At 48.4% G+C, this 12,992-nt stretch overlaps 1 protein-coding gene across 2 annotated transcripts; it reads left to right on the top strand.

The window, feature by feature from the left end:
• Nucleotides 1-416: 416 nt before the first annotated feature.
• Nucleotides 417-4,902, top strand: ITPRIPL1 (ITPRIP like 1). Of its 2 annotated transcripts, XM_080931583.1 has the most exons (3): nt 417-612; nt 1,620-1,860; nt 2,108-2,510. In XM_080931583.1, exons 2-3 carry the CDS (start codon nt 1,634-1,636, stop codon nt 2,370-2,372), a joined length of 492 nt encoding a protein of 163 aa, XP_080787709.1. In that variant the 5' UTR covers nt 417-612; nt 1,620-1,633; the 3' UTR covers nt 2,373-2,510. The 2 variants fall into 2 exon arrangements, with proteins under 2 accessions (XP_080787709.1, XP_080787708.1); XM_080931582.1 differs by having other exon boundaries at nt 1,620-4,902.
• Nucleotides 4,903-12,992: the final 8,090 nt, after the last annotated feature.

Below are 12,992 nucleotides of genomic sequence, written 5' to 3'. Positions count from 1 at the left end.
ATGGTGCCTAAAAACATCTCATTTCCGTTTTCACCTTGCATAGAGCCAGAGGGAAGCGAGAATGGCTTTTCCCAGTCAGTTCTTAATTTCTTCATCTTCCCACCCAATTTCTCAGTAAGCATACATTGTCCTGGTAAGAGGAACTTGGTGCAGGGTGGCAGCAGACACTTCAGCTTTGTGCCATGGAGAGAAACAGGGCAGCTGTGAGCAGGTGGCCACAGATGCTCTGCTGTCCCTTCAAACTCTAGAGAGGAAAACTAGAAACAAAAGGTGTGAGCCCTGAGGAAGGGCCCCAGCTCTGGAAGAGTCTCTGCCCGGGGCCCGCCTCTTGGCTTTGAGCAAAGGGGTGGGGCTTGCCGGGGCGGAACCCCCGAGGCGGGAACCGCTGTGGATTGCTGGAGTCCGCCGCGACCAGCACCGCGTGGTAGTCGCAGCAGTCCGCTGCTCGCAGACTTTGGACGGTCGGAGACATGGTCTGTACTCAGAAAGAGCGCGTCGGGACGACTCCCGTAGTTTGTGCGAAGTATGATCTGGAAGCATCGTGTACGCCCGGAAGAAGGCAAAGGCGGCGAGGTCGCGCTGTCTCTTTAAGAACGCTCTCCTGCTGAGACAGTAAGTAAGGTGGCCCCCAGTCCCAGGAGAAACCCTTAAGTGTGGGTTTTTTAGTTGGGCCAGGAGAGATGGGTGGAGTTTGGGGAAATTACTAATGGTAGAGGGGGGCCTTCACTTTGAAGCCGGGCCAGTGGCCGTGGTATTTTGAACAGGGCTCATGGAGAGGGGCTGTTGGGCTTAATTTAAAGCAAGGAGAGCCCCCCTCACCCGGGCTCGATGGCCATGGTGCACTGCCCTTCATGACTCAAGATACCCCACAGCTGGTGAACTACTGGGGTGAGGCCCGGAAGCTTCAGGTTTCAGTGATTGGGCTGTGGGGCCAGGGGATCTCTGCTACTGCCTGTCAGTTGGGTCTTGGCCACTGAATTCTGCAGCCACTTTCCTGGACTGTGCTGGCCTGCCTCAGAAGCTTGTCATAGGAGTACCATGGAGTTGCTGGCATAGTGCCTGTCTGGTGCCTGCAAGGCAGAGTGATGAGGTTAAGTGGTCTAATGACACAAGGTGGGGTTGTGAAGTCACAGAGGAAGTGGGATGCTGCAGCTAGGGACTGAGGCTGGCTACCCAAGGATGGGGGAGACATTGGCCAAACAAGAGTCTGTGTTTTCTGCCTGTGGAAGGGAACCTCTGGGACTGGCAGGGCATATCTGGGGCCCGAGGTGGACCGATAAGTCGGGTGAGGCCACCCCACTGTAAGGGTCTCCCCCTCCCCATCTTCTACTGGAATAAAAACAGTCTCATGTCCACCCTCTGGCAACCTAAACACCACCCACAGTATGTGGAAGGAAAGCGGTTGACTCAGGGTACATCCTACGGTCTCCACTTCCTTTCCCCAAGCCTCTTCCAAGGCAGACCACTCTTGCTAACTCTGCTCTTCGCCCTATGCACTTTCTGTTCCTCTTGAGTAGCTGGCATCCAGGATCTGAGGTACCAGGGCTCTGGGGACTATGTGCTGGAGAACAGATGAGCCCCGAAAATCACCACTGATCCCAACCCTCCTACTCCTCCAGATGCAGAGGCCTCCATGGCTGTGATAAGCCTCATGTTCTTGGCAGTGATGTATGTTGTCCACCACCCCCTGATGGTCAGTGACCGGATGGACCTGGACACACTGGCCAGGAGTCGGCAGCTGGAGAAACGGATGAATGAGGAGATGCGGCAGTTAGACATGGAGTTCGAAGAAAGAAGTCGAGCAGCTGAGCAGAAGCAGAGAGCTGAGAACTTCTGGAGAGGGGACACATCCAATGACCAGTTAGTGCTGGGAAAGAAAGACATGGGATGGCCGTTCCAGGCTAGTGGCCAAGATGGGGGGCCTCTGGGCTGGATCCTGGGAAACCTGTGGAATGCAGGCCTCTTTTGCCTTTTTCTCATCTTTGAGCTCCTGCGACAGAACATGCAGCATGAGCCGGCCTTTGAGTCCAGCAGCGAGGAGGAAGAGGAAGAAATCCGCATTGTGCCTGTCTCCTCTTACACCTGGCTCTCTGATTTTCCCTCCCAGGAAGCCCTGGAATCCTTTTACAAACATTATATCCAAAATGCCATCCGTGACCTGCCCTGCACCTGCGAGTTTGTGGAGAGCTTTGTGGACGATCTCATTGAGGCCTGTCGGGTGCTCAGCCGCCGGGAGGCCCATCCACAGCTGGAGGACTGCCTGGGCATTGGAGCTGCTTTTGAGAAGTGGGGGACCCTCCATGAGACACAGAAGTTTAATGTCCTCGTGCCCATTGTCCCCCCACAGGGCACTATGTTTATCTTGGAGATGAGAGACCCGGCTCTGGGCCGTCGCTGTGGCTGCGTGAAGGTGGACTCTGAATGCATGTGCAAACACGAGAAGCTCTTGGGGGATGTGCTGTGTCTGGTGCACCACAGGGACCACTCGGCCATGTTGAGCAAGCGTACTAGCTCCATCAAGGCAGCTCTCTGCACCAGCTCGTACCTGGACGTGTGTAAGACTGTGCAGTGGTTCCGAACCATGGTGAGCAATGCCTGGGCGCTAGTGGCCCACAAGTACGACTTTAAGCTCACACTCCCACCGTCCACCACCTCCTGCAAGCTCAGGTTGGATTACCGCTCGGGGCGCTCTCTGTCCATCAGCTTGGTTCTAGGGGTGCAACGGGAAGATACCTTGGTCTACCTGGTGAGTCAGGCCCCTGAGCGAGAACAGCTCACCAGCGTGGATTGGCCCGAGTCCTTAGCAGCTTGTGAACACTTGTTTCTGAAGCTGGTGGGGCGCTTCGCCCCCGAAAACACCTGCCACCTCAAGTGCCTGCAGATCATTCTGAGTCTTCAGGACCACCAGATTTTACCCCCGGGAGCCTCCTGCCCCATCCTCACCTCCTACCACTTCAAAACAGCCCTCATGCACTTGCTGCTGAGACTTCCCCTGACAGACTGGCAGCAGAACAGGCTCTCCCAGCGGCTCCAGGACCTTCTCTGGTTCTTAGGCCGAGGCCTCCAGCAAAGGTCTCTCCACCATTTCCTCATTGGTAACACCTACCTGCCCCTAACCATACCAGTTCCTAAGGCGTTTCGGAATGCTGAGCCTGTCAATCTTTTCCAGCACCTGGTACTAAATCCGGTGGCACACTCCCAGGCAGTGGAGGAATTCCACAACCTTTTGGCCCAGGTGAAAACTCTGCCTTGCTCCCCAGTGCATGAAGGACTTTAATGGAAAAAGCCATTAAAAATATATGTATATGTATATATATATATATCTGATTCCTCAGGCTGCAAGCCTGTGGAGCCTGGTCTGGGAGGGCTAGGGGTGGCTAGGGGTTTATCTCCTGGCTTAATTTTAGTCATGACCTAAAGAAAGCAAAAGTTCGTGGAAATAAATTCTATGGGAGGATGGGGGGGTTGCTGCTATGGCATTGAGATCCTGTTAAGCTGCATTTCTGTATCAACACTGGAAGCCAGAGCTCCAGAGCTCCCTCCGTCCTAGCTCAGTTCTTTTTGCGATCGGTTCCGTGTTCCCAATGAAACGGTTTGTTGTACCGTTAGCCTAATTCCCAACCAAGCTGATGCATTCTATCTTTTTCCCTTGGAGCCACAACCACAAGTCTACGTTTTCATGACCCATTTGAAAGAATAACTGAGATGTTTCTTTTACTGTTTGTTTGTTTGTTGTTTTTTGAGACAGGATTTCTCTGTATAGCCCTACCTGTCCTGGAACTCACTCCATAGACAAGCCCGGCATCAAACTTATAGAGATCCACCTGCCTCTGCCTCCCAAGTGTGAGAGTGTGTGCTGCCACTGCCTGGCAAAGATGTGTTTGTATTTCATGTGTGTGAGTGTTTTGTCTGCCTACAAGTCTATGCATCACATGCATGTAATACCTGCGGAGGACAGAAGAGGGCATTAGTTCCCCTGGATTTGGAGTTAAGGATGGTTGTGAGCTGCTGTATGGTTGCTGGGAATTTAACTCGGGTCCTCTGGAAGAGCAGCCAGTGCTCTTAACCACTGAACCAACTTTTCCAGCCCTGTTCTTTTCTTTTTCTTAATCGGTGTACAAATTTATAGCTGTTTTTGTGTGTCTGAGCACCCAAATGTTTGTTAGTTTTGATTCATTATAAGTTAGTGGTGACCCATCCCATATTGAGAGAATGTGTTTCCTATACTTAATGAAATAAGCAGCCCTTGATGACCTTCCTCATTCCTGGAAGCAGTATTAGAAAGCTCTTCCTGGTGATGATTTTCTGGGGGCTTTAGGATGAACAGTTTGTTTCCTAGAGAGTGGCCTATTTGTTAAAGGGAAAGGCTAAGCTGCCCCATGTGCGTTCTGGTGTTTTCAAAGATGACAAAGAGGTTACTTGAATGAGGAGTCATTACAATCCAGGCCCATTGCCAGGGCTGGGCAGGAAGGCCTGTGAAGCCCATCAGCTCTAAGAGCCCTGATTGTAGTCAGTGATTGTCATGTTTCCCTCTTGTTCCAAAACCTGTGTCTTGAGGAGTATTAAAACATAGTTATGGGTGTGGTTGTTTTGAAATACCAAGGCTGTTCTGTACCTGACACTGCCAGGGAATCTGCTGGGAAGGAGACCCTGGCCCTCTGTTTGACTTGCCCGTGCAGTTGGTGAGGAAGGAGGTTTCAAACGTTAGCCTTTGGGGTTTCTGTTATGGAATCCCCACCATAGCAAAAATAAAAGAATTCTAGAAACTGATGTCAATATTTGAAATTCTTGCTATGCAGAGGTACTATATACTCCCATGCTACCTGCTTTCCAGGTAAGAGGATGAGGTAATGGCCCTACACTGGTGGGATTTCTGTTTTTAAGATGTCTGTAGACTTTTTAGAAAACTCTCTGCTTCTATATTAACTTCAATAAAAAAAATTTTGGAGGCTGTTCTTTGTATGAACTGGAATCTGTTCACTAACAACATTGGTACATACCTTTCCCGAGACAATGTGGCTCTAACAACTCTAGCTGGTATATCCTGGTGTTTCTCAATGCACCTTGAACCAGTCTGCCCTGTGGTTTCCAGTGGCATGGCCACTGGCCAGGAAAAAAAAAAAAACTCATAAAGTTAAGGAACTTCTACGTTATTAATTTCCACAGTGCCTAAACCTAGATTTCAACTAAATTAAAAGCTCTTAGTAACTAAAAACAGTATGCTGTAGGAATCTGCTGGGGCAGGAAGACGGTGCTGTGATTGCTACGTCTGCAGGGTTGTTTCTCATCAACAGACAAGAAAGAAAACATGAAATTATGAGTTGGGGGGTGGGGAAGGCTACAAAGGGAATAGTCAGCAAAGTTTGGGTGGGGCAGAAGGTACAGGGTGTGTGTGTGTATGGGGGGGGATGAGTAATGGAAAGAACAGACCTGTAGTGTACTGGGGATATGCTTAACAAATGGGGAACCACTCCAGATAAGAGGCTAAACTTGATTCTGACACAGAACTTGGCAAGCCCTCAGGATATGGCAGCAGCTCCTGTGATGGGATAGGGTTCTCTGAGTGGTGCAGGCACTGCTGTTTTCAGGAGGAACCGACTCTGTCCTTTATGATAGCCCATCACATCACACAGGCTCTGTATTGTGCACGTGAGAGACAGCGGTGCTGAGAGGGCGTGCAACCCTCCTGTGGTCGCACACTTAGCAAGTGGCCGCACCTGGAATAAGGTACGCCCGCCTAGCAACCTTTCACTGTGGGCTTTGGAATGAAACAAGACTAACCGGTCCAATAGCACTGAAAAGCAAATGTATTGTATTGGTTTTAAGAGTTCTAAAAATTAATTGCTAGTTCATAGACCAAAAGAGAGAGGGAGAGAAGAATGTAAAGCAATTTCCTCTTTTTCTTTTCAGTTTTTGGATACAGGGTTTCTCTGTGTAGTTTTGGCTGTCCTGAAACTGGCTCTGTAGACCAGGATGGACTTGAACCCAAAGATCCACCTGCCTCTGCCTCAGGAATGCCGGGATTATATGTCTTGTCTGTCTGTGTATCTATCTATCTATCTATCTATCTATCATCTAGCTAAAGGATTTTTATTTTTATTTTATGTGCATTGACATTTTGACTCCTCACATGGATGGACTAAAGGCACGCACCATCATAGGGCCAGGATATTGAAAAGTAATTTTAACAGCAATCCCTTTTGGTCTCAGTAACTTGATGATTTAAATGAGAAACTGTAAATCTGTAGCCAAAGGTTGCTCTTTTGGCCAATTGGTAACTGTTGTTCCTCACCCAAACAAAGGTTGTTTCTCTTGGATTTTAAGGAAGTAGAATCTGGTATACTGTCTTTCTGGCAGCCTATACGTGGGGGAGGGGCTGAGCACTTCACTTTTGTACAAACAGAGCAACTGAGCTTCACATGCCTCTGATGCTAGTGATAAATCACTTAATCTTTTGGCATCCTTCATAGCCTTAACTCCAAAACAAAGGAGGCATTCAGAGTGGGATGTGAAAGACCTGCCTGGACATGCTTGGCCTATAGACCCTGGGCATGGAGCTGGCACAGAGCCAAGCAGTCAGCTTAGGAGGCTCATTATTGCCCCAGCATAGCCTCCAGCTTCAGCCAGTGGGTCACTTAGCATCTTTCCTTTGTCAGAGGTTCCAACTCACTTCTTCACAGGGCCTCTTGTTCGGAGCTACCCACTCCTCCAATGCTTGTTGCTCTTAGTTTGTTTCCGGGACTGGTAGGAGCTAAAACCTGACTGGAGCTAACTGGAGGAAGATAAAGATAGAGAGATTTCTAAGTGGAAGAGAGCATTCATACAGAAAACTGTCCTAGGAGCAGGCAGGATGAAGACAAGTTTGAAAAAAGGACCGATAGGTGGAGAAGGGAGGTGACAAGCTCAAAACCAGGCTGAAGAGTGTCTCTCTCTCTCTCTCTCTCTCTCTGTGTGTGTGTGTGTGTGTCTGTGTGTGTGTGTGTGTGAGAGAGAGAGAGAGGTCCCTTTGGAAGTTCCCAGAACAATGGGATCTTTGAAGGGGTTTGAGACTTCTTGGCGGATGTGGTAAGCAGACAAATGGAGTGAGGTCAGATTTCACTTGGCAAATGCTACTCTGGGCTCACTGGGAAGGGGATCATGGTCTAGCGAGGTGATGTGGATGAAAAGGTGAGGGGCCTGAAGAGATTTCTTTTTTTCAGAGGCAAAAAGCTCAGTAATGGATAAGGTGGGGGAGTGTCCAGTCTTCCTAGGTGCCTGACAGTAGCATTCAGGAAGGTGAGGAACACTGTAAATCTTTTTCTTTTTTTAAAGATTTATTTATTTTTATTTATATGAGTACACTGCAGCTGTCTTTAGACGTACCAGAAGAGGGTATCAGATCTCATTACAGGTGGTTGTGAGCCACCATGTGGTTGCTGGGAATTGAACTCAGGACCTCTGGAACGGCAGTCTATGATCTTAACCGCTGATCCATCTCTCCAGCCCAGCACTGTAAATCTTTTCTTCCCATTACCCACTGTTGTGGGGCGTCCACCAGAGAGGACTTCGTGGACGTGGTGTAAGTCTTTGTTGGCCGGCTCATACCTCTCCTGAGCATCCTGGATTCCAGTGTAGCCCTGACCCTTTCTCATGGTGAACTTTTAAGAACAAAACCATGTTCTGGGCTGACATACTTCAGTTAACAAGAACTGTTAGCCAGAAGTGGAATTACAGAAACTAAAAAGCCAGATTAGAACATTTAGAGACTTTCCCTAAAGTGGACTTTGATGGATTAGGTCTTTTTTTTCCCTTTTGGCAGGTGCTCCTATCCACAGGACTGAATTGTCATGGAGTCAGTTGTGCTAAGGTCTGGGGCCTGTTACACAACTCTGCTTCGTTCCAAAGTGGTTTTGCAAATTTATGCAAAAAACTAAGTAGCTTTAAAGAGTAGCTTTTGGGGTTAGAGAAGGAGTTTGGTGGTTTGGAGTACTCCTTGCTCTTGCAGAAGACCTGGGTTTCATTCCCAGTACCCAGAGGGTGACTCATAAACATCTGTCACTCCAGTCCCAGGGGATCTGACACCCTTTTCTGATCTTAGGTACTAGCCGTGCATGTGGTAAATGTACACAGAGGAATGACTCATACACATAAAACGAAATCTTTTTTTATGTAGCTTTCAACAAAGGGCAGAGCTTTGGTTACCAAAATGAGAGGCACTGGTGACACTTAGTAGGGCAGGCAAATGATGTAAAGGATGTTAAACAGCTACACCCCAGCCCTCCTTTTAAAAAAAGGATGGTAGGTAGATGGTTTCCAAAAAGCTTTTCACTAGAATCTGGACAAAGATTTCGTTTTAAAATGTGTGTGCATGTATATAGATATATGAACACAATGCTCTGGTGCAAATATACATGCTTACACAATGCTCTGGTATGTGTGTGTGTAGACATACACCCACATGCATACAGAAAGCTCTTTGGAAGTGTGTACACACACACACACACACACACAAACTATTCTAGGCATGTAAACATAATTCTTTGGGTGGAGTATACACACGCATACACAATGCTTTACATTCTCTCTTACCTGCCTGGAACTTCTAATAAGGACACCGTTTTTCTACCCACAAAGAACGTCCTTTAAGGCAAAGAACCTCGATTCCTCAGAAACCCGCCTCCCCATTACAATGCAGATTCTAGGAAAGCACAGCCTTTGCCCGCCCAGATCTACACATCCTACTCCGCACTCGGCGCTCGGCGCCAGGGTTTCCAAACGTCTTCAGCTGGGTGACCGCTGCACCGAGCTCACCAGCTTAGACTTCAATGAAGGACTTTCCGCCAGCTTTCCGCCCGCCACTCTTTTAACCAGACGCTTAGGCGGTCTGCGCAGGCGCACCAAAGGCCACTCCCCCAGTGGCGTCACGCGGCGGTTACCGCGCTTGGCGCTCCGGATTTAAAACTTAAACGTGGAGAGCAAGATGAGAATTCCGCGCCCAGGTGAGCTCGAGTGGGTCGAGGCGCGGCTGGCAGGATCAGGACCAAAGGGTGCTCGCTTGGGCAGGTCCAGAAAGGACGAATGTGTTCGGCGGGGTTCGGCCGGGGGCTTTAGCGGGGGAGGGGAAGAGAAGGCTAGGGAAAGCGGGGCGCTGGGCCAATCAGAGTGCAGCTGCCAGTGGTGGCCGGGCTCTAATGCTCCCCGCGCCCCGGTTCTAATGTAGGATAAGGTAGGGTTTTTTTCCCCTCCTGGACTGGACGTTGAGTGGGGAGCTGTGGAAGCAAAGTGTCGACCCCTCTGTTTTGAGCACCAATACCTGTGTTTTGGAACTAATTCAAAAGTCTTGAGGGCTCCCTTTTGGGACAGACCTTCCGTCATATGCAGATTCTCAACAGAAGAAGCCTGTTGGAAGACTGAGGGATGGAGACTGAGTTGGAGACTGGAGGATCAGCAGTTCAAGGTTATCCTCAGCTCTAGGGACTTCGAGGCCAGCCTGGATGGATTACAGGAGACCCACTCTGAAAAGGGGCTGGTCGGGGGAGGAGAACAAAAAGGATAAATACCCTTTCCTCTTGGAGCTTGTGTCAAGTTGAGACCTACAGGAAATATTTGACAGATAAGGTCTAGTGCTGTGTGTGACTCCTGTCCATTATAGACTCGAGATTTGTAAGCAAACCTCGGGAAGAACGTTAAGGGCAGAACAGTGTACAAGAGAAGAGCCAGGAAGGAATCTGAACTGGTTCAGGAATTAACTGTCGCCATAGGTTTCTCAACTTGTGGGTGGCAGTCCTCATGGGGAGGTGTCAGATGACCTTTTCACAGGGTTCACCTTAGACCAGAAAACACAGATATTTACATTATGATTCATGACAGTAGCAAATGTACAGTTATGAAATAGCAATGAAAATAATTTTATGGTCGGGGGTCAGCACAATATGAGGAACTGTATCAAAGGGTCACAGTGTTAGGAAGGTTGAGAAGCACTGAACTAGACCATCATAGCTACACTTAGTGAGACTGACAGCAGGCAGAACCTGGTAGAGACCTAAGTAAGAGTTTTCAAATAATAGTTTCATTTTGGATTTATTGCCTGTGACTTCCTGGAGAGGCGGGCGCTCAGGTAAAGGGGTCCGTATCAATTGGATGAGTTTGACAGAGGTCCATAGGCTGAGAGGTAGATTTGTTTTTCTCCATCATGGAGATCATAAAGCCATGGGTACAGGTGAGAACACTAGGCTGGCTTTGTAGAGAGTATTCAGGACGAGCAACAGGTGGCCGGGTGAGAGGAGGAAAAACTCAAGTTACTGGCATCACAGGAGCCACGAGTTGCACAAGAAGAAAAAGAGATGAGTCCTGAAGTGTCCAGTTCAGGCTAACAACCAGAGCAGAGGGGGCTGAGTGAGTGGGAGGGGCTGAGTGAGTGGGAGGGGCTGAGTGAGTGGGAGGGGCTGAGTGAGTGGAAGAAGATGGGCAGAGAAAGTGCTCTTCCCGAACAATCTGTTGAATCTCTTGACCTTAGTTAAGTTACTTTCCTGGTTGGTCAGTAAGATCGCTTGTCTCCCTGTGACCTTTTACTTTCTTCCAGGTTCTTAGCAATACCCAGAACCCTGGTTAATTTAAACACCCCGTTCTGCGCACTTGACAGTGGCCGGAGAGAAGTACTCTGGGCTACTGAGTGGTTGGTTTGGGGCCCTTCAAAGCTGTCATCAGCTATGCCACACTCCCCACGTAATTCTTTTCCTAATTCTAAATGGCCACCTCTTCCTTTCCTTAGCTTTCCATTGCCTGCTCCCTCACTGCTGAGTTCACCTGCATTCTAGTCACAAAGACAGTAAAAGCCACAGAGAACATGTGACTTAGTTGGTAGAGCTTTGTTGGTTTTCCCCGACTATGTGTGCTTCCCCGGCCCCTTTCCTGTTGTCTAGTTTTGTGAGTATACTGGGACCCATCTCAGCCCTCAGCTCTCCTCTATTCACTTATTTCGTGAGCTCATCCGGTGTTACATGAATACCCACGGGTGACTCCCAAACTCACCTAGCCAGAAATTGCCCCCTGAAATCTACCATGACACCTCCAGCTGGGTGGCAGCTGGGTGGCTAGGAAATGTGAGAAGTCTAAAACTGTGGCCTTGCCCCTTGCCCCACAGCATGCTTCTTCTGTGGCTTCCTCGGTCAGCTGGTGATGATAACTCGGAGTTAGCCTCAGCCTTCACAATCCATATTTAAACCATTAAGAAGTCATGCTGACATCACAGAGACCTGCCCAGTGTCTGTACACCTCTTATCTTCAGTACTGCTGCCTGTCTGGTCATCTCACTGTCAAGATGGTTGCTTACTGTTAATTCCCTTCTGATTGGTTCTTACTTGGTTCTTACTATGACCACCAGAGGGGTCCTCTGTCATCCAGGAGCTCAGCTTAGCTCATTTTGTTCCTCCTCTCACTGTTACCTGGTCATGTCCTGTCTCCCTGTGTTTAAGATGCAGAGGTAGGGCTGGGGATGTAGCTCAGTTGGTAGAATGCTTGCCTAGCATTGAGTGACCCTGGGTTAGATCCCAGCACCACATAAACCAGGCATGGTGGCATATGCCTATAATGCTGGAATGAAGAAGAGGCAAGAAGACTAGAAGCTGAAGGTCATCCTCTCAGCTGTTGTTGAGTTTGAGGCCAGCCTAAGCTATATGAGACCCTGCCTAAATATTTGGGGGGGTGTGGGGTGGATGTAAAGTCAGTACAGTGGTTGTGTGCTCCTCCTAGTCTGTCTTCCATTGCTCTGACTAGTGTTTTTTCTCCTTGGCCCTGGAGAGTCTGAGACTTTGTTAGTCTCTGGAAGACCTTGCTGCGTCCACAGACTGCTGTATTCAGCCACAGTGGGCCCTGACATGTGCCTGCATGTTCCCACCTTTGGCCTATGCCCCCTGCTTCCATTTGGTTTTTCCAGATGGTCTTCAAGGCTTTGATACTTTCTGGTGTAACCTTTTTTGAAAAGCGTGCCCTGACCACTATATTTAAAGTGACCTCACTCACAGCTTCCATCTTTCTTATTCCTTTCCTGCCTCACGCCCTCCGCAAAATGTGTATATCCATCACACAGACCATCGGATTCCCAACTTTTAGTTGAAGTACCAAGACAGGAAATAATACTCTCTACCCACCACCCGAGTCTAACAATTGCTCATTCACCTTCACTGTGAATGGAAGTTACACTCTGCAGATCACTCCACACCTATGCTGTTTCTCACACATCTCTGAAAAGCAGTGAACTTCTACATCAAAATTTTACCTAAGATAATAAAAATCAATTTCCTAGACTAAGATCTAGACTTTATTCTAGATGGCCAAAATCACCCCCCAGATGTTCTTAGCTAACTGAGCAGGAATTGGCTGAAACCTTCTATGTTCTGCTTTTGGTTTCTGTGACCAGTTGGTTTCTTTTCATCCAAAAGAACTTCCCTAGCTTTTTTTTTTTTTTTTTTTTTTTTTTTTTTTGGATAATTTGCTTGTTACTTTTCATTTGTTTTGAGACTGTATCACTGTGTAGCCCCTGTCTGCCTGGAACATGTTGTACAGACCAGGCTGGCTTTAAACTTACGGTGTCTCAACTCCAGCCTTATAAGCTCTCAGCACTCAGCCCAGCCTGCTTTTCTGTGCTGCGGGGCACTGGTTCAGGCTGTGTCTCAGTACTGTGTATCTGAACCAGTGCCCCTAAAGATGTCAGAGGCACAAGCAGAGGCTGCTGTACCTCTGGCTTGAAGCAGAAGCCTTGTGTTTCAGCCCTTGCCAGCTTGTTTTGGGCATGGGTTCATCGGAAAAGCCTTGCTTCTGTCACAGTTCTCTTTAGTGACTCTTAAGTTTTCGTTTCCTTTTTGAGATGGCCTCATTATGTAGCCCAGGCTGGATTTGAACTCTGCAGTTCTCTTGCCTCAGCTTCCTAGATGCTGGGATTACAGGTGTGATCTAGTTTTCATATACAGTATCCCCATTCTTTTTAAAGTAAATGTGTGTTTGTATCTTTTAAC

This window comes from Micromys minutus (assembly GCF_963924665.1).
Source record: "Micromys minutus genome assembly, chromosome: 17".
NCBI lineage: Eukaryota > Metazoa > Chordata > Mammalia > Rodentia > Muridae > Micromys > Micromys minutus.
The sequence above is the reverse complement of the archived record's forward strand: the minus strand, read 5'-3'. Positions and strand labels throughout refer to the sequence as shown.

What these genes read in the sequence shown, in the direction of transcription:
- ITPRIPL1 (XM_080931582.1), top strand. Translation starts at nt 1,634, where the DNA reads ATGGCTGTGATAAGCCTCATGTTCTTGGCAGTGATGTATGTTGTCCAC.